This window comes from Hirundo rustica, chromosome 6, assembly GCF_015227805.2.
Source record: "Hirundo rustica isolate bHirRus1 chromosome 6, bHirRus1.pri.v3, whole genome shotgun sequence".
NCBI classification, from domain to species: Eukaryota; Metazoa; Chordata; class Aves; order Passeriformes; family Hirundinidae; genus Hirundo; species Hirundo rustica.
In genome coordinates this window covers 15,629,149-15,650,943 of record NC_053455.1, presented here as the reverse complement: position 1 = coordinate 15,650,943, position 21,795 = coordinate 15,629,149, and the positions used below count along the sequence as shown (strand labels likewise).

General features: G+C 38.9%; 1 protein-coding gene across 5 annotated transcripts in view; it reads right to left on the bottom strand.

Annotated features, from left to right (window-relative positions):
* Positions 1–21,795, bottom strand: part of BTBD7 (BTB domain containing 7) — a 51,871-nt gene that overhangs the window by 14,553 nt on the left and 15,523 nt on the right. For all 5 annotated transcript variants that reach the window (XM_040067238.2, XM_040067242.2, XM_040067239.2 and 2 more), the window contains exons 2-5: positions 17,998–18,183; positions 12,030–13,109; positions 2,954–3,162; positions 1,727–1,802 (exon numbers count right to left, since the gene is read on the bottom strand). In XM_040067238.2, the coding sequence (XP_039923172.1) occupies positions 1,727–1,802; positions 2,954–3,162; positions 12,030–13,109; positions 17,998–18,079 (1,447 nt within the window). In that variant the 5' untranslated portion in view covers positions 18,080–18,183. The remainder of the gene's footprint in view (positions 1–1,726; positions 1,803–2,953; positions 3,163–12,029; positions 13,110–17,997; positions 18,184–21,795) is intronic.

The following is a 21,795-nucleotide window of genomic DNA, read 5'->3' as shown; positions in this document are numbered from 1 at the left end:
CTAGCTTCCTCATGTAACCCACCTCAGCAAAATGGTGTCAAGCCCACTCAAATTGCTCTCATGGTCACAGGACACCTCTTTGTACCAGAAGTGGCATCTTCCTGGAGACAGCAAGATAACCAAGCAGCCCACACGTGTGTTTTAGCTACTGTACCCAACCTGAATTTGACTGAGTTGCTTCCCTCTTTGAGGAAACCTGTCAAACATATCCACCCTCCCTTGGTACACTCAGCTCAAGTCTTGGCCACAGCTCCTTACATTCTCTAATGCTTTGTGGCATTTTAGTGACACCATCACACATTCAGAGCTGCAATATAAGGAGTGCCACTGAGGAATTTAGATGAAATTACTAGACTAAATCTGGTCCTAATCTGACAGAATTTGGCATCTCTATTTCTGCTTCTGCTCATTGTGTTACCTGATGATCCCAGATAAGAGATGTGAGCTGTTTACTTAATGAATGCCAGAGCAGGAAGCTGTGCTGTGATCCCAAAGGACCAGCTTCTGCCCCAGCCCAGGTCTGTTACTGTTTAACTGGCTCCACTCATGTTCAGTGTGGCCTAGGACAAACTTGGAAAATCCTGGTTTGGAAATAGGTTAATACTTACTCAGGACACTAGAAGCACATCCTTTAACTTTTTGTTGCATTTCATACAACATGTCCATGACAAAGCAGTTGTACTGCAAGCAGTAACAGTGAATTTCAAAGGTATGGCCAGCCTTCCCAAGACAGTAGTTACACCAGTACTGCTCTGTTTTCCTCCAGCAGGCTCTTCCATTTCTGTTCCTCTTCTGGCACTATGTGATTGACACTTTGTAGTGCAGATGAACTACAAGATCCTTGCATTTGCTATTTGTGACATACATGTTTAACCTATTCTCATACCCAACACGTATAAGATTGCCCTTGAAGTTACCCTTGTAGCAATGATGTGCATCTAGGCTCGTAAAAATACATTTACATCGACTTCAGGGAAAACACTGGTGCCACTTGTTGGCTCGTTTCTCACTACCACAGATTCCTGTCAGAGAGACACACTCGAACTGAAGTGAAAGGCTGCCACAGTGAATTAAGAGTGAGACTGCTGTGAGAAGCCTGCATAACAAGATACTGCAGGGGGCTTTATTTGAAGAATTAGTTACAAGAAAAATAATTCTGAGACAACAGGAAACCAACCAGACTTCAAAATCAGACAGTCATAGAGGTTGAAATGTTTGAAACTCTAAAAGTTTTGTTCAGTCACAATCTCTTCCCACACCTCCCCAGGTACATTGCCCTTCACTGCATCCAGCTGGGATGTGAATACCTTCAAGGATGGAGATCCCACAACTAATCTGGGCAATCTGTGCCAGTATCTGACCATCTTCACAACTTCTTGTATTTCAGTTAATGCCTCATTGCCTCTCATCTTGTCCTGGGAGCCAAGAGAAAAGTGCTGCTGCTCTATTTTCTTTGCTTCCTGCCATTAGATATTTATAGATTCTGCTAAGATCCCCCTCTAAGCCTTTTTTTCTTCAGGCTAAACAATCCCATCTCCCTCAGAATGCTGCGTTCTCATTTCAGATAACAAAACCTTTAAAGCAAGCAAGAGCATTTGCTCTGTTTTGACTACACTACGGACAAAGTAGATTGAATTTCCCCAAGTTACAGACAGACTCACAAAATAGAACTGCCATAAATTTTGGGTTATTTGATTTAGTACTGCATGGTTTAAAGGATCCTCACCTCGATCTGCTATCCTCTTCATCAACTGGTGTTCTCCCCATTTAATCAGATATTTAAGAATATCTTGTTCACTTGCCTGTAGAAAGAGGAAGTCAGTAATCTGTATATGCTTAATGTCACATGCACATACACAAAAGAAAAAAAAATATCACAGGTCTTTTACAGCTCTAAAGAAACACAGTTGTACCTAAGCATGAAGTGTTTGCATTTTGTGATCTGCTTACCACTTTCTCCTAATATTTTAAGCTGTACTACAGGTATATCACCACCATAATTTCTAGATTCATATCACTTACTGAATCCCTAGGAAGAGGAAGAAGTTTTGTATAGAAGGAAAAAATTTATTTAATATGGAAACTTACAGGTGTAAAGGTTGAATTACTACATTTAATTAAAAGGGGCATTTCTATTTCTGGGTGTTTCAAGCTTTTGTTTAACATTACAGATTCAGCAATATAAGCTCAGGAGTACTGTTAACTGTAGTTTCTGAAATGTTTCAAGTAAGTAAACAAAACTTAAAAAAACACTTTAAATAATCTCTAGCACTTCATCATTTACAAAAAAGTAAGATTGAGATGAATGCAGTTAAAAAATAATCTAGTAATCTTTAAGCTATTAAAGGGTGGTCATCATTATAAAGATATCTCCCCTGAAGAGCAATGGCAGCAAAAATCCAGACTCTTTCTTCTGGCCAGTACAGTTCTCTCTCCTTAAAACCATACAATCACTGAAGGCAAGTCACAATAAAAAAATAAAAGAAATTCTGCAATACTTGTCAGAGAACGTATTTTTCTCTCTGCATGAAAATAAATTGAGTTTTCTGAACCATTTCTAGTTTATCAGCTCCCACTGCCCCAAATTAGCATGTTTATTGTAACAGCAAAACTACTTCCACCATGTAATTTTATAAATGCTTTAAACAGGCATGGCAAATGTTAGGTTCAGAAATGCTTTGTTTAAAATAATTTGCATCCATTTATAAACTATTATTACAATTTTAAGCAACAGCATATACCACATTTAGGTTGTGTTACAAGCCAAGAACAAAACAATTTTTTTAATCGCTACTTCCATTTCATTTTTTTACGTATTACAGAAGGAGCGCATAGTGTGCACCAGCCCTCTTCAGCCTACAATTCAAAATCAACTACTCCCAAGCATTTCCTAATAATGGTAGAATACATCCTGCCTCTAGCAGGAGCAGCTGTGTTCTGCATGGCAGGTTACCTGTAAATAGTCAGACTGAATAGCTGTGAGCAGGTGGTCCTTGCTGAGCTCGTAGAAGACCTCTGAAGTCATGACCTGGGTAAACTCCTCACAGAGGAAATGCAGCGCTTGGCGATGTACCCACTTGGAACCGTACGGCTGAGAGCTCCACTTCAGAATGGCAATTAAGGTGTCCAGAGAGATGCTCTCAGCAATAATATCTTCACAGCCTAAGAAATAAGGGTGACAATCAACCATGGTGTTACAGAGGCACTTTGACCCTGAAGGAATAATACATGTGGCTAAATCTGTATATATACACCCAGTGAGAGTAAAGACAGGTGCCCTACAGACCAAGGTTGAAAACAAGGTTACACTTTGTCTAAGAGTACAATAATTTTAACAGTGGTTTATGATTCCAACTATACAGTTATTTACTTTTTAAAGGCACATGAAGCATCATGGCTGCTGGCATGCCTGGATAAACAACTGGAAAGCTAGTTCAACCCAGTCAGAATCCCTTTTGGTTATCTGAGTTTTTAACACATTTTAACACTGAGAATTTCAGTCACTACTGTTGGCAGCAGATTTACAGAAACCCATGAACTGTAACAACGGTGGGATTTCTGCCTGGATCCCTTTGCTCATGGACCCTCCTGAGACAGACCAGGCAGAGAAGAAACGCAAGCTGTAACAGTGTTGGTACTCAGCTACTCAGTCCAGGATGAGGGCAGCAAAGCATCATTTTCTGACTCACAGAGAAGGCAGGAAGCAGTGGATGGCTGCTCCAGGCCACCACAATGGCCCCAAGTATCCAGCAAGGAACAGAGGGCACCAGGAAAGGGAGCACATTCTCTGACAGGGAAGCAGAAGGGAGGCAGATTTATGGAAAGTCTGTTAGAGTTTCTCCCTACCCACTGCTTTCTTAGGATCTACTCTTTCACAGGATACACATCTTCTGGAGGAGAGAGAGTACAGTTAAAACTCCTGAAGGGAAATGGAGCTGATTTGGAAGAAATGAGGGAAGACATACTGTGGGAGGGCTGAAAACATGGGTACTTGGGACTACAGAGTTAAGACAGATGGCACCACAGTGTTGCTAACTTGAAGTCTCCAATAGCACTTTGTTATTCCATTTGTACTTCTGGTTTAGCACAAAGATAGCAATTTAAAGAAAAAAATTCTCAGAATTATACATTCCAGTCTCAACCCACTACAGCCACAAAATTACAGCTGTGTTTATGCCTCTAAGAGGTCCCCAGACAGTTCAGAGCTACATGTCTACACTGCAAATCTACTTCTTATACATCATCATTTTTCTCCCAGTTTCAAAGATAACTAAAAATTAAACTTTGTTGTTTAGGGATGTGTATTGCATTACTTTGACACAGTAATCTCAACCCTAGTCAAGACAAAGATGGGTCTCCTGATGCTACCAATTTTTTCACTGGCTGCATACAGATAAAAATGCACTAGCAACAATTAACAGAAATGAAAGAAAAATCTTACTTTTCTACATAGAACAGCATACAGAATATACAGTGTTCATTCCATTTCCATTTTAACGAATAACGTGAAAGACATGTTTTTAAGGAGTAGGTAGTAACAAGTGAACAAGCTTCTTCAAGCAGGATGGAATCTATCAAAGGAGCTACTATTTAGAAATAGTCACTAAAATGGGAATTTAATCAGGAGGTGAAGAAGGTAGTAGAAACCAACAGTTTAAACACGAGACTGGTTATAAATTTACTTGTCTTATTAGAAACACATATTTGTACCCAATACTATAACAACCACAATGTGCTAATTGTAAGAACAATATTCTACCAATAAAATTTTCTAAGCATTTTAGGAATATGCCTGAATGTATACGCAGTTTTGGACACAACCTTCATTAAATTTCTAAAGCAATTTATAAGGGTAATGTCTGTCCCCCAACAGCAATGCATTTTGCACCAGTTCACATTTAAACAAAACTTTCCTCAACAAGCAGCTGGACAATTTGGTTTTTTGCATGTCTGATCCACCTGAGAAAGGGAAAACTGAAGGCAGCCATTGACAGAAGGGCAACCCAGAGCACACACGCTTCTGACCGACGCAGCACATGCAGCATTACACTTTGCATCCCCAGACAGACTCTCCATTTGCCTCTGGCAAAGGGGTGAGCGGTGAGTCGTGCTTCAACACAACTGCTTCGTCCTTCACCATTACTGAAAGAGCATGGCACTTCCCAGAGCCACCCATCTCCACGAGGTTACATAGTACCATTACTACTGCTAGTAACCGCAGATGGCTCGTTACATCTAGATACTGGCCTCTAACCCACATGGTAAGCACTGGCCTTAAGTGAGCAGGGCGCCGGCAACAAGGATGGGTTGGAGGCACTTGGAACATCATTCCAGTCATCACCAGTACAGGTAAGAGCAGAGCATGAGAATTGTTCTGAAATACACTCTGTGAAACTGCCCCTCTAGATGGGGGAATTCCCCAGATTCCTAAAGGATGAAGTCTTAAAAAGTTCTGGTCAAGAATCTGAGAAACCGCCTTAAACAAACAAAAAAGAAACAACTAAACCATCCAAAACGCAACTTATCATCAAAAAAAAAAAAGAGCTCAAAATACTTCAGCATATGTCAGGAAAATGAGTAAATGAAGTCTGAAGCTTTCCACTTCATTATCCATTTTTAACCAAACAGCAAAGGGCTGACATTGCATTTAACTTTGTCATGGAAGTCTCTCCCAGCTTTCCATTTGGGGCTCAAGAAAGGAAAATGTTAAGTTAGCAGTAAACCTGGCACGTGAACGAAAGCAATGACTAGCTGCAATTTGCTTAAGAGAGGAGTTTGACTCCCATGAATAAGAAACAAAATAGTTTGAAACCATTATTTAGGGTCATCTGCACTCATCCTTCCCCTGCTAAATCCTAACACAATTTTTTGCATGCAGTTATTCTGCTTGCATGCAAGCTGACTTCAGCAGAAACTGAAGAAACTGCATTCCCCTGAACACTAAACATCACACGTAAGGACTGCTCCATTTCAAAGGCAGTAAAGTAAACCCACACACTGCAATCAGTCACCAGGAAACTCAAACTACAAGAGCAGAGACTTATCTCAAAATTAATGCCATTCCTAGTATTTCATCTGATATTTATTTTTGAAGTAAAGATGCCTGCTCCTTGAAAAGACACCAGAAATGCAGTTCTAAAGATCTGAGCAACACCGATTCATAGAAACAGTGCATCAGCTCAGTCTCAATTCTTCTGTCAAGTTCCATTATTGCACAACTGACAATGACATGACATCAGGTGAAAAGCTCATTAGGGATGACTAGCAAATGAAACAGTCTTTTTCCTAATTTTAGCAATGGGTCAGAAGTGTGGGATTATTAAAAGTATTTCTCCTGAAGTAAGCATAAGGTAATAATTAAAGTGTTTTTTGAGCTTCTAAATAAATTGGGGCAACCCAATTCTAGCTATGGAAGGAATCCAACTTCCTTTCTTCTTTGGCAGAAGTTTTTTCTGCTTTAACAATCAGCCACTTGGCAAAAGAAGTAGTCATCTAATAGCCACAATATTGCTCTTCACAGTGGAATAGAGTGTTTTTTCTTGTGAATACCATTTTTTAATACTCAGGCAGCAAGAGCCTTCCCAAGATCCCTCTGCAGTGTCCCACAAGCTTCTGTGACCATAACTGCCTTTCAGAGAGCCAACCTGGAATCTACAAAAAGGAAAGACACCTATCAGATTTTGCACAAATGATGCTATTCCATGCACTCCTTTTGCTGGATGCAGATGGACCCTGCCTACCATCAGGTCCTGTCTGCTTCCACAGCTCTCTCTCTAATGCAGTCCCACACACAGCCTTCCAGACAGAACCTTGAGCCCACACTTAGCATTCTAGCTACTGGCTTGGGATCAGGACAGTTGACAGACCTACTGAAGACAAATTAACTGCCTTCAACAGATAGCAAAAGTGGCATTAAGCAAAGCTTTTACTACAAAACTCATAGCTTGATTTAATTCATTCTGTGCTGAAGACTTTCCCCCTAAACTTGTGCACACCAGTGGAGCCAATGGGAAAAAAAAGTAGTAGGAATTCATTTTAACACTGAACTGGAATCTAGAAGCTAGTCAATGTTTTTTGTCACATTAGGAGAGACCATACTGGCAATCACAGGAACGGTAGTTACTGAATTTTTTTGAATGTGTATTTAATATAATCTACCATAGGATCCCTGGCATTTCAGTATTTCAGCCCTCCTCAGACCAAGAGTACTTTTGATGTCAGATAATATCTGCTTCTAGATCAAAGCTGTACTACTGAATATGGTTTACAATAAAGTTTCTAAGTTCTCATACTTGTCAAGAGTAAACTCAGCACCTAAAATAAAAGCGAAGGAAAGCAAAAAGTCAGAAATTGAGTTACTTTTTGTCAGTCTTTAGAAAACTTTGAATCTGGTGACAGAAAAGGTTCTCAGGTAAAACTATTTCATAAGGTCCCACTACCCAAAAGTCTATCACAGCAAAACATTCTGTAACATCACCTCAGTGGGAGTATTCATGACAGTGGGCAATAGGGCCAAGATGCAGTAGAAGATTCACATACGTAATATAGATATCTAATAAAACTAATATGCCTGAAGTCAAACTTCCCTGCAACAGCAGGGCAGTACAGTGAGAATGGAAGTGGGGAGCAGGGAACTGACCTGGTTTTAGTAACTGTGCTACAGAAGAGCAAGGGGTAAGTGATATTAAACCCAATATTTGTGAGTCAATGTGTTAAAATAATTGCACCAGTACAATTGACAGAGAGCAGCGATGTAGCATGAAGACAGAAAAACTGCAACTGAGGGTAGAAATACAGGCAGAGCACAGTAATGTTCCACTAAGGGAAGTGCTCCAACCTCCTGGAGAGGGCTCTAATCCTCATAGCCTCTGTGAAATCCCTGAAGAGCCTCACTTCTGACAGCAACAACTACCAGAGCACCCCTGAGAGCAGTGTCAGTCCTATTAGGTACAAATGGGTTTCAGTATGATCAGCTCTATTGACCAGATATGCCTGCTGATTAGTTCATTTATTCAAATTAGTTCATTCAAAGATCCATTTCAGTTTCTCTTGGAAGATAAGTGACAGTCCTTAGCTACAACAAATTAAGATGAAGGCAGAGGGAATTCTAGATAAAGGTAGTCCTGCTTTACTTGGATGATAAAGATTCATTGCACATACTCATACTATCACTGTCTTCACCACAGGGAAACTATTTATTAAATCACAATAGTCAGAAAAAGGGAATATCACTGTGTTAGGAATGGGAAAATTTCCATGGAAAGAGTCAAAGCTGAATCATCTGAAATGGAAGAAAAATTACAACAGCTGGATACTTAGAAAGGTCCCTGAAGACAAATCAAACTAAAATCTGTTGAAAATAAAAACAGCTGATCAGAAGCTTTAAAATACATCAACTTCACTTGACACTCAGTTACAAACACCCAGGCAAAAGCGAGTGCAAGTGAGAAAAATGAATTGGAAAGAGTATCCAGACTTAACATAATAATCCCAAAATATTTTCCACGAAACCAGGGAAACAAGCTTTTGCCAATTTGCATTTGGCTAGCAGGAGTGAACTGAAACAAAAAACTTTAGCCGAGGGTGTGGAAATCTAGAGGAGAAACTTAAGACATCAGCTACTGTGAAAGCCAGTTGATGGGATCAGTCAGTACTTGGGCAGAACTGGACACCTGCTGCACCAGAGTGGAAAAACACTGCCAGAAGTCCAAGCTCAGAGACCTCAGGAGAACTGCCTGCTCAGTGGCCTCCAACACCTACACAGTGCTGTCTCTTCCACATCACTCTGCATAACATCTAGAGGTCAGATGTTTGAGTGACAGCTTCCAGCATTGAAGTCTCTTAGCTGCAAAATCAGGGAACAGGATGAATACTACTGAAATTAAGATCTTCCATCTACCTCATGTTAAATACCATAATAAGTGAGGACAAGATGCTACAATGAAGTCAGAAACAAGAACAGAGGTCAGGACTAAAGCACATCCTTAAGTGATGTCAGTCACATGGAGGCATAGAGCTTTCCCTGACCAAATAAGATTCCTTTTAATTTTGATTATAAGATTATACCACAGCAGTTCTTCCGTGTCTGCACAGTACCAATGACCTAAACATGAACTCTGCAAATTAAGTATGAAACTATTAGATTCTGACTCCACTGGCATATACAGATTTACAGAGTGCTTATTACTTTCTCCTGTAGCTAGGGAATGCAACACCAATTTGTAAAATCCTAATTAGGTGAAGTTAACATCCAGAATTTCAATATCTGAAGGAGTGCCAAACCTACATTTTCTGGTATTTGATAATTTAATAGATTTCAACACTTGCTGATTTTACCGTATTTCTCCCCTATGTATAATTACAGCCCCACCCCTCAATCTCACTACTTTTGTGGTCAAGAAGGGATTTACTACGGAAAGAAGAAAACCTCTGAATGCCACTGCATCCTTCTACCTCCTCCCTATGACCACTCCCAAAACACTACAGCCCCAGTTCACCCAGAGGGCTACCAAGACCCCTGCACTGCTGTATTCGCTGGCTCCAGCCACTCAAGCGTGTTGCTGAGATACAAGCCCAGTGCAGCTCCTGCTGCTGCTTTTCTTTTTACTCTGCTAGAGGTAGTACTGGGGGAACACTTCCAGGAAAAAGTAGAGATCTGGTTACCACTGACTCATGGAATATACATTCCAGAGCAGCACCGTTCCGTAGTGCATTACTGAAAAGAGTGCCAGTTTAGGACATGCTGCTCCAAGCGAGCTCAACTTAAAGAGAGCAGAAACAAACTCAGCACCAAATAAAATATCAGAAAATAAAAGTAATTTTCCCATCTATAAGTTTACCTAAGTTTCTCTTGAATGTTCTCTGTCATTGTTTTTCTGCTTTGCTATAACTGACACTGCTTCATCAGAGCATCTCCAGATCACAGTTGTTCCAGTTTAGGTTTCCAATCCGAGGAAAAGAATTACACCCTGTTCATTTATGAAACAGTGCATACTTATTCAGTGTCTCACTGAGGGTTTCATTCTTCATTCTCCATTTAATTCTCTCATTAGTATTCCCTGAGCATGTTAAATCCTTTTAGCACTTGTGTATATGAGCATGCACCAAAATTGAGAAACTCCATCACCTCTTTAATTTCAACTCATTTTCCTTTCTGGCTTTCAGCTGATCTACAGAGCTGTTCTCAAGTACTATTAGATTGTACATATCATACAGAAATTAACTTAATGCCATAGTTCAACTATAGTAAAACTTCTTGCCCCTTCTAAGACATTAAGTTTCTAGGTGTACTGAGAAGGAAAGAAGAGAGGGTCTGAAGGAGTGCCATGATGTTGACCAAAGTACTGGAGAACTTAGCCTATGAGGAAAGACTGAAGGAAGTTAAGTTATCTTGTCCCTCAAGAAGAGAAGGCTCAGGGGACCTTGTCACAATATTCCCAGACCCTGAGCTACTGTAGGGCAGCTATAAAGAGGACAGGAGTTCTCACAAGAAGAGAACAAGGGGCAACAGGTGTAAGTTGCACTGGAAAACATCTCAACACGAGATGTTTCTGCAATGAGAACAATCACTTTGCCAGGACAATCTCCCCAGGGACACAGTATAGTCTCCATCACTGGTGGTTTTCAAGAACTGATTGGACAGAATGCTGGACAATCTCACCTAGGCTCCCTTTCTCACTTGCATAGGTTGGATCCTATCATCTTTTGAGGCCCCTTCTAACCTGGGCTGCTCTATGATGGGATGATTCTGAGCCTAAGAACAGCCCAATTGCATCCTGTAGAATGTTGCCTCAAAAAATACATCCCCTTTGACCTGTGCAAGTTTTATTGCAGTACAATTATTTCAGCTTTCAGCACAATCTGAAAATTAGTTTCCTAATGGCAAACACTACATGAGCTACAACAGTTCTGTTAGTTTCTCATATCCTTATCACTCTCAGTTTCATGTAACTATTAAGAGAACCCATTAAAAATATGACCTCTTCCTGCAGTACTTATGCTGCCCTTTCCTGTCCACTCTTTATCTAGTTTCCTATTTTACTTAGAACTATTTTATAGCTTACAATATAAGGTTTCTATCTTGTCAAACTTAATTTGACAGCTAGAAGTCATGGATGTACAGATCAATTTTGAAAAGTTACTTTAGTTAAAAAAATTAAGCTGGTTTAAACAAATTATGTTGCTGATAGGCCAGTGAGTTCCGTTTTCCCTTTCTCAGCTCAAAAGTAAAATTCTTATTCCACATCAGCAAGGCCTGAAGCAATTCCCATATTTCAGTATACATCCCATGGCCATTAAATAGCTCAAACACCAACAGACAAAACTGTGGGCAAAGCTGCTGCCATCACAAGAAATACCATTAGTTCACTGGTGCTTGGACACCTCACCTGAGATTGCAGTAATTCCAGTCAGGAGGTTGTATGTAAACAAGATTTGAATGATGTTCAAGAATAATGCAAGTAGTAAAAGTTTCCAAACTTTATGTCTGAAAATACTGACTGACCCTGCCTTCAGTTCTGTTCATAGAGGGGCAGACATTAAAGACCTAACACTACCGCAATTAAGCTGTTTAAGTTTTCCTTCCAACAGCAAGATTGCAGGGTTGTTGTCTTTGACATACACTACAGAAACAGTCATTCAAGTTTACAGCTTTGTTAACATATACAGACACTTCCTAACAAGTCTAAATATTTCCTCCTCTCGAAACGGATCTCTCTGTAGTTTACACCCAAAAAATGGACTGCAGAAAGCAGATAAGCTTTCTAAGATAAGCATTAGAAATATCAAGACCAGTTATACATACTTGATAGAATTAACATGCTTCAACAGTGATGCACCATGCAACTAAATCTCTTTCATTTCTTCTGTCTCTAGAAAATAGATGCATTATTGACAACTTACAGATGGAAAACAAATTCCATCTCTAAGGGAACTATCAGCCACTGACAGCTGACATCCCTAGGCTGCAAAATTGCTAAAACTTGTTCTAATAAGGCCATATATTCTACAGCGAGGACAGTATTACATACCTTGTGCAAGCATGTTAAACTCCAAGAACAGTGCTATGTGATAAAGCTCCATAGCCTCTTCTGCCCTAGTCATGTTTAGTTTTCCTGCTACAAGAGCCTGAACTTCACTTAAACTGCCCACCGAAGGACTGGAGTGCAAAACAGAGAGGTCCACCACATCTGTATACATACAGTTCAAAATGACCTTAGCGTATTTTTTTGGTATGATAGACTCATCCAATATAATTCTAGTTGGAGTCCGTAGAGTTCGGTCTGTGATTTCTTCACCAGTTCGTATCCTCCTCTGCAGCAAGTGACGGAAAAAGGGAGACCGTGACGAAATAATAGCTTTGTGAGCTCTGAGCTCTTCATCTAGACAGTTCTGACTCCCACCAAAAGTTTCAACTAAGTCAGAGTTGGATGAAAAGCTAAGAACCACATCGTAGTAGCACATATAATCAAACAGGGCGCGCATGTCAACATCTAAGGAATTTGGCGTTCCAAATTCTTCACTAAGCTGCACAAGAATATCAACGTTTTGGAATCTCGAATCCTCCATGCCAAACTCGCCCGTGTAAAGGTAGTGTAACAAAGCAGAAAACATAGGCATATCTATGCCAGCTGTGTTAATATCCATTATTATTTCTGCCCCGTACTCTGGTGACGAAGAAAGCAGCGTCTTAAAAAATGGACACCTTGCCGCCAATATCGCACGATGCACAGGAAAACAAGTTTCTTGAAATATTAAGTCTACATCAGTACAATATTTGTATTGATAAAGTTCAGCCATGTCTTTTTGTAGCGTCCTGGCTTCTGGTCTCGCCAAATTAGCTTGTAGATAAAGTTCCTTTAAGGCCGACGTTCCTTCGTATTCTTCTACTAATGCATTAACATCTCTGACATCCCAGCCTGAGAGGAGTTCACGCATCTGCTTGGCGTGGTCAGCAGATCGGCTCGATTTCCGACGCTTAATGAATTTCTTTTTGAGGGTGGCAAGACCAGAGGTTTTCTTTTTCTTGTCTTGAGGTTTCTCGTGGCCATGGTCAAGGCTATACAGCTTCGATTCACAGCCAAAACCTTGATGAGAGTAGGATGATGTCCCTAAAGGCAAAAAGGAAAATTGAACACATTTATTCTCTAAATTTAAAAAGAAGGTCCGTAACACCTAAATACTCCGTCAATGATGCTGCAAGTTATACAATTTTTTCTTCTCCTCATATCAGATACTATAACAGCTGAAAACCTGACGGAAGCCTTTTCTGGCCATTAAGAACAAAGCCTTTTATTTGCATCTACAAAGTTTCTAGTTTGCTGGGTTTCAGGGTGTTCTGGCTTGGTTTTAATTTTTTTTTTTTTTTTTAATGTATTCAATTTTAAGAAACAAGCAGTGCCAGTTGATGTAGCTCTACAGCATATGGTACACTTATCTAGGCAGGAAGAGAATATTGCAGTTGTAACATTAAAAGTGAATACAGTACCAAAACACTCAGGGATTATTTTCAGAGCAAATTTAGCAATAAAAGTAAAAATCCTGTCATCTGATAACCAAGTGATGCCAAAGTCGAACACGTAAAATAGGCTCCTTTTCACAGAACTATAAATACTAATTTGTGCATACACACCATCAAAAGGAATATGGAGAATGGAAGTTTTACCATATTATTAAAGATTTCCTTTGAATAGAGCATTATACAATTAAATTATACATATAATTATTTTTCTTCTCAAAAATAATTTATAGGGAAATTATATTATGAACTAATACTGATAGCAATTCAGTGAGTAAAAAAAAGGAATTAGATTCTGTATTTCTACAAGTAATGGAAAACCAAAGTAGAGTTTTAGAAAACAAAAGGAGTCTTTAACATAGCTTTAAGGTGAGTGTCATGCTTCTGTTTTAGGGTTATTTCCTAATTTAAGTTTATTTACAGAGCTTTCACTCTAAGCCAGATGGTGAAGAACCTCAGACATGACAAGAAAAGAGCAAAAGAAGTATACAAACCCAACCTCCACTTCTGGACCAAAGAAGAATGAGAAGAAAACATTTGCAAATGCTACACAAATCAGTAACAATCACAGCTTCATCTGAAATAGTATTTGTCAGTTTTCTGTCAGGAACAGTTCATGTTTCTATTAGTGTAGCTTTACTACTTGTTGCCTTTTTTTTTAATCTTCCAAAGCCCATCCTAGAACCAGAGCTTTTGGGGCCTTTTACAACTTGTTGTATCACTGCAATCTCACAGCTCCACCTGTTTCAGGCAGATTCACTGTGATGCTGTTTTGACAGTGATATTATGGGTCAGTCTGATAAAATCCAGGGCATTTAGTTGTCTTGTGATTTCAAGCATTTCTCGAACTTTGAAACACACAGGAGTAATTCAAAGCTGTATTTGAGTCTAAGGCAGCTGTAGCAATCTAACAATTCTGTAAACTGTTTTATTGCTTAAGACTCAATAACTAAGTTAAATTAAACCAGTGACTTTTATTTCAAGCTAATTAAAACTCCCACAAATCATACAATGCAGTGGTTTTATGATTCTTCTAAAGTTTTACTAATAGTAAAAACTTTGAGAAGGAACTTTGCTTTATTTGAGGAAAGACATCTAACCATTTCATCCAAGTTTATAATTTGCTCGATCAGGCAACATGTTATGAATAATATTGAAGTTTCAAGAAGTGAAAAGAATATCAGTTTAAATTAAAATAACAGGAGTAACTCAAGACAACTTCAACAAAGAGGTTGTGCTGCAAAATCCACCATAAAAATTCCTTCCATATGCTATACTAGATATGACAATGGAAAAGTTAGAGATTCGGCCTCCTGCTGATAGAGACAAGCATAGAATTTCTGCTTCATTTAAAGAGGTACATTTCACAATAAAAGTAAAACTACACTTCGGTCACTCTATAATGACAGATTCTGTTTCCAGAGAACATGCCAGCTCATTTCTGTTTGAAGTACGTTGGATTCTAATGGCAAATTTGAGTGCAGAACATTCTCTAACATTCTACTAAAGAAAAACTAGGACACTGCAAGTCTCAATTCCTTTCTTCCCTGAAGGCTGCTGTGAAGTATTACTTGCACATGAATCCCCACAAAATACTAAAACACCATTCAAACCTTTGTGGACCCTGAGCTACTTACAAGATTTAACTTTGGAGGCAGTGCAAACAGTGCTTTTAACCCTTACAAACAGATAAAGCACTGCTGCAAAAGCACCACCACACAACTGCTTTTTGAAGAAAGAGAGATGCACCATCAGAGTCTCTCTGTGTTCACAACAGCTGGTGGCTTCATATCCCTCAAAGAAAGAATCTGCAAGAGAATCTTTCTGGGCTGCCTGTACTCCTTCATAAGGCAGCAGCATTAAAAGTAGGAAAAAATAAATTATTCCTCAGCATTATACTAAAAGGCACCAGTCTATTAAATGCTGCTCAAAAGCAATTGCTACTTCATGCCCCTAGACCATACCCAGCTTGGGACAGACAAGTACTTACAGGAGCAGATGACTGCCAAGAGGAGCTGCTTGGGAACTTGACAATGAAAAAGGGGATCTGTTTAGTCCTTTGCATGCCCACACATTTTAATATCTAATTATAGAGCTCTATTTAAAAAAGCAAACATCTTGAACAGATGTACCACCCTAGGAAATGCTGTGAAATCCTCCTCCTGAATGCTGCAGGCAAAACAGCAAGAAGATGACTAGTTAAGCTTTTGCTAAAACAAAAGTATTATTTTCCAGTAAGCACACTACACTATTTTTACTGATTTCTCTCCTCTTCATAAACTATAAGCAACTAGGATGAAGACAACTAATAGAAACTCACACTATCAAACTGCTGTGCTTTGCCATATCGGTCCTCAGACTTCAGCGTTCATCCTACATTTAGCATGAAACACAGTGTGCTGCTTTAATGGTAAAGCAGCACATCTAAAACAAACCCATAAGCCTAAATCCAGCTTCCCAGAATAAGGCAACATATTATGCAGCTATTATAACCCTATCCCCCAGTTCTTTAGGGTAGTAAATAGATCTAAAGCCGCCTATATAAAAAAGCCCCCACAATACAATAAAAACAGACACCGCCTCCCACCCAAACAAATGAATAAAACCGCCAACAGCTAAACCCAAACATGTAAAAGCTGATACAACATTAAAACATTATTATTATGGCAAGTGAGGAAAACCTCAGCTATCAATTTTAGAATACACCTATTTTCTACTGAGAAAGCTACAGAAACCAATCATCAAACCAAAATCAAAATGAGAACGAGCCAAATGCCATGAAGTGGGAAGAAGAGATGTACCCATGTGATGTAGCTAGCACACCCATGGAACCCCATAATATCAGGATATTTCAGCAAGAATTTAACCCACAACACTCATCTGCCTTCCCTAAGATGAGAAGAGCACATGCTTTTAGGCCTTCCTCAAAAAGAGTCTCAGGCACAATTTACCCTGTAGGTAATGGGGGTCAGTAAATGTAATGTAATGTAATGTAATGTAATAGTAAATGTAATGTGATGTATTACATAATGGGTTTCTACTTTGAGTTTAATAATGAAGAGTATCAACTAAACCTTCCACATATCATGTAGAAAGTTTCTTGGGAATTTAATGAAGCCTTTGGAAATCTCTTCAAATCTGCTCAAAAGGTGTTTCAGCCTGCAAATCTGCCCGTTTCAAGGGCTCTAAGGGTTTCTCTTCACTCAACATAGTGCCAGATTGAAAAACACCAAGACATGTAAGAAAAGCATTTTAGCTGCATTTTAGAAAGCATATATGCAGTCTGGAGCAAATCTTTTACTAGGTAGTTGTGAAACACTGAAAATATATAAACCCTTGAGGGGAACTTTACAGCATGGATATCCATGACGTTAGGACTAGAAATTCTTCCTCTACATGCTGTGACAGCACACACATCCTGAAATGTAACAGTTTGTGGTCTGTCCCCAAATGAGATCTCAGAGCTAGGAATGCCATGAAAGCTGAGAAAAAAGAAAATTTACAAAGTGAGTCAATTCTTCCTCTGCTAAGGATGTCACCCTGCTTTCAATGGTAATTAAAAAGAGAAGTAACACTGAATATCAATAACTACTTATGCAGTGTTGCAAGCTGAGGCATAAAGGAGAAAAGCATTTATAAACTATTGATGTTATTTACTGCTAAGATCATTCTTCAGGCTGTCAGGGTTGTATTTTTTTTAAGGAATATTTATCTTCTCAGAGACTGCCTTCTTTCAGATTCATAACATAGCTGTTTATTATTTATAGTGTGACAGTACTTAGATCTACACTGAGGTCTCTTTGTACTAGACTGAAAAACACATAAAGGTAATGCCTGCCCCAGTTACAACTAGGATGAGAAAATACTTCCTTAAGGGCACTTCAACACATGTCTCCAGCTAAGCGAGGTCCTGGCTTGTAACAATACTGTTAGGACAGCAAGTACCCCCATTCCCCATTTTACAGAAACAGGAAAAGGAAGAGAAGCTGTCTTCAAGCCTGTTTGTTACTTTAACAGGTTTATTACTAGAGAGATCTCTTCTAGCAGTAAGAAGGTAATTAATTCCCTTGGACACAATGTCAATACTACAATGAATACTGATGATCAAGGGTTTTACATGTTTTGATACAGTTTGACAGAAATTCTGAGTAAGAGTAGAAAACAGTACAAGTATTACCTGAAAGCAACTGCTCTTGAACTGGGAAGACTAGCACGCATGGTTTAATTAAAAAAAGCTCCACTAATTTTATTTAAATAACTTGACAACTATTTACTGGCAAAAGGCAGATCAACTCTTTGCGTACATTGGCCAAACAGATGGACAGAACTGAATTTCATGCACGATTAAGCTTGAATGGATTCAAACTGGTGACCTAGAAAATAGAAGCTCTCCATAACATTTCTGCAAGCAAATCAAATCCAGTGCATACACAATCCACCGAGTCATTTACGGAAGTGACAAGATAACTGAAAAGAGTTACCTATGAATGTCTGTTGTGCCTGTGAATTTCCCCCTACCCTTGGGGAACATGAGTGAGGGTAGTTAGATGCATTAGCACCCATTTTCTTCAGTCATTCAGGCATTCCGCCTGCTGGCTCTTCAATGTATAATCCCATAATCCTTCACAAATCTTCAATCCCAGGTCCAGCGTTCTGTTCCTCCATTTCTGAAGAACAAAAACACCAATAAGGTACTTCATTATTTGTCACTAAATGTTATGTGGTTTAGATAAAATCAACTCAGCTTTCAGCACACAGTATTTTCATAAAATCTCCAACACTTTCAAGATAGCCTTTTATTTGAATGATGAAACCAAGATCAGAAATAGGGGTTTTTTTCCCCCTGTAATTTTCCAAACCATTCACAAATTATATGATATATTGCAACATGGAACAGGATGGCTATCAAACTTTTAGCTAAGAAATTTTCAAGGAGAGCTTGGTCTAGACTAGGTATATTCTCCTTTGACTATACCAAGAAAGACTTTTCATACATGTTTATACCTATTCCCACATGGTTAAAAAATCCCAAACTGAATAATATTGATAGAGAAAGCTAAATAAGGCAGTCCTACTGGAGATTATACCATCATCATTGACTTCAGCTGCATTTGTATTCATAACATTACATAGTTCTCATTCAGTACTGTTTTTCAAATTTAGACTTGAAAAGACCTAGAAGTACATTTAAAATAGTAAAAATAAGGCATTCAAGGATTCATTAAGGTTTTTTTTTTTGCATTAGAAAACATCTTAGAAATCAGTTCTGAGGTAATTTGAACAAGGATTCATTGCTAACGTACAACAAAGACATCCTAATTTATTCCAATATTAGCAGTGTTAAAATATTAATACTGAAAAATGAAAGTTACCACATGAAGACCACTACTGTCAACTGAACACTTGTGCCCCCTTCCAAAACAAACATGAAGATAAAGTCATACAAAGGTAAAATCTGTACTAAGAATCTTTTAGATTCCCTTAATATTGTGAACACACATAGATTTGCTATATGCTTCTGAATTTTTTTCCGTTCTTGGTAGTCTCTCTTGGCATGTTAAATTGGCCAAGAAAGTGACATGCAAGTGCATCTTTCACGGAAACATGCAGTGCAGATCCTGGGGAGCAGAAATCGAGAGACAAGCCAGGAAGGAAAAGGCTGCAAATTGCTGTAGGCACAGAGGGGACAGGAATAAGTGCTCCAGGATTTGAGGGCTGGTTCCACAAGGAGGAAGAGTAGGGAAGGGTTTGAAAACTTGGCTTTACAGACGTGGTTATCAGGCAGAATTGCTGCTCTGGTGTTTCCATATCCCAGGGTGGCCTCACACACTGCAGCCTACTGAGCACTAGCGGAATTCTGCTAGGGCAGGAGACACAACCACAGTCCACAGCAACTTTCCAGCCAACTTGAGCCAACCTGCAGGGTTGTAAATGAGAAAAGGGAGCTTCCATGCCTGCCCTCCCTAGTGAGATGGCCAGGTCGTCTCAACTGCATACAATCTTGAACTCAGCTCCATGCAGATTCAGCTTGCTACACATCAGGAAACACAGATCAAATACCCTCCTACAGGAATGGAATCCTACTCAGGATGAAGATAGAACCAGAGCACACACAAAACAGGCAACATCACATCACTGAACAGCAGTAAAACTTCTCAGCAAACACAAACTGTTGGATCAGTTCAGTTTTAGCCGTTGCACGCACTCATTTTCTCCCTTGTGCAGAAATAAGCTGTTCAAAGATTACAGAATCCATATGTGCAAATCTCTACTTCATTTACGAAAAGCTTCACTGACTTAAGAAAAAATGCTTAGAAAATTCATTAAAACAGTGACACTCCACGTGATTTCTGTATGTACCAGGAATATGTTGCTTGAATGTGGTGTAAATTTCTAGATGGAATTAGTTACAGTCAGGACAAACTTTGTGAAGGTAAAAGACACCCTTCAGTTTGAATGCTAACTTACTCACAGGTAAAGAGTAGCAACCTGAGTAGATATTCCAACAATTTTCCTTTTCTCACCTAAAGTTGGGACTGGCTTATTTGGACGTGAGTCCTGGAATAATGCCATTGTTATTCTACTTTTCTGCATTCAGCTGTGGTGTGACAACTCATATATTAGATGTCTACTAACAGTTTTCACTTCTTCCTAACACAGGAAAGAGCTCAGGAGCTAAGTAAAAAAGGGAAGAAAAAAAGAAGTGTTGGGCTTTTCTTCTTTTTATAAGTAAGCACTCAATATTTAGAACCAAGTCCCAGGATGAAGTTAATAACTTCCATCTCCTTCCACCTGGCAATAAATACGTGCCAAAAAAGAGAGGGAATGCAATCAAGGAATATATGCAACTGTTCAATACCACTAGCAGTCAATGCTTGAATTTACAAACCAGGATTTAAATAAACTTGAAAAGGAACGTCATAAAAAATTCCTAAAATACACAATAGATAAAATTATTTTATTTGGAGGCTTACCACAATAACATTGTTACGCATTAAGCCTGAGCATAGTGCAGAAAGAATTCACTCCCTAAATTTAGAATACATAACTTCCATGTTCTGCTAAGTCATGGGTGTGCAGGCTGATTTCTTAAGAGTTTTGCATTTTGAATTCAAACATTTTGTAATTCATAAAGTATATTGGGCCCCGTGGCTCAAAACCAATGATAGCTTTAGTTCCACTACTGTCCTTAACCTCATGTATCAACTGAAAGTACATTTCTTTTATTTTTTAATACAGTACTAAATTTTACAAGATAATATTATATAACCCATGTCACATTTCCCAAAAAATTTAGCTAGTACCAGTGATGAACTCCGTCCTGGAGGAAGTCCTGCCTTCCTTTCTTCATTCTCATAACCACTTTTCCTATCTTGTTTGTTCTGTCCCTAGTATTTTGTAAACCAGATACAATGACCCACATTAGAGCCAACCTAAACAAAAAGTCACAAGAGTATCAGTCAACCAATTTGTTTGTTATGGCATCACATGAATACTTGCACTATTGCATCTTTTGACAGCAAAGTGTACTTGAAGCACTCATGGATTCAGATGCTTTTTTGGTTTGGTTTGCTATTGTCCACTTCAGCCTCTGTACTAAACACAGCCTACCTGACAGCAGTTAATCTAGCATATAACTAGCTGAGTCTAGTCAATACAACTCAACTACTGCAAAAATGCCAAGTCGAGAATGCAGCTTCTCCACTTTGAAAAGCACTTGTAAAAGGAGAGGAACATAAAAATGAAGAAAAAAACTCCAAATCACAAACAATTAGACCTTCAGCTGCAAAAGGAAAGATAGATTTCGTCTTTTCTCGCAGAAGTTATCCTGCATACCAAAAGTTCCCTTATTTCAGCTTCTGTGAAGAACTTTTTAATTGCATTTTAGCCTCAGAATACGGCCATGGAATTTTGTTTGTTTTAAAAACTACCATCAGGTGAACTTTTCTTTCCTTTTTATTAAAAGCCTGCATGCATTCCTGTAAGCATTACCAAAGTGAAACTAAATTCAACATCTGCTGACCAACTGAAATAGTTGTTGAGAGCAGTGACGCATGCACAGATGTGTTATGGACGTACACACACAGGAAAAGAGTTAAACTATGTCAAAGCTTGTTTAAAAAAGCCTGTACTGCAGAAAAACTAAAAACTATATGGTGCGTGTTATGCGAAACAAGGAAGTTAATAGAAACCAAGATTGCCACCCCAAATCCTACAAAACAGCAAAGAAGTGACTTTCAGATTATACTGATACTCAGAATAAAATTTAAAAAAACACC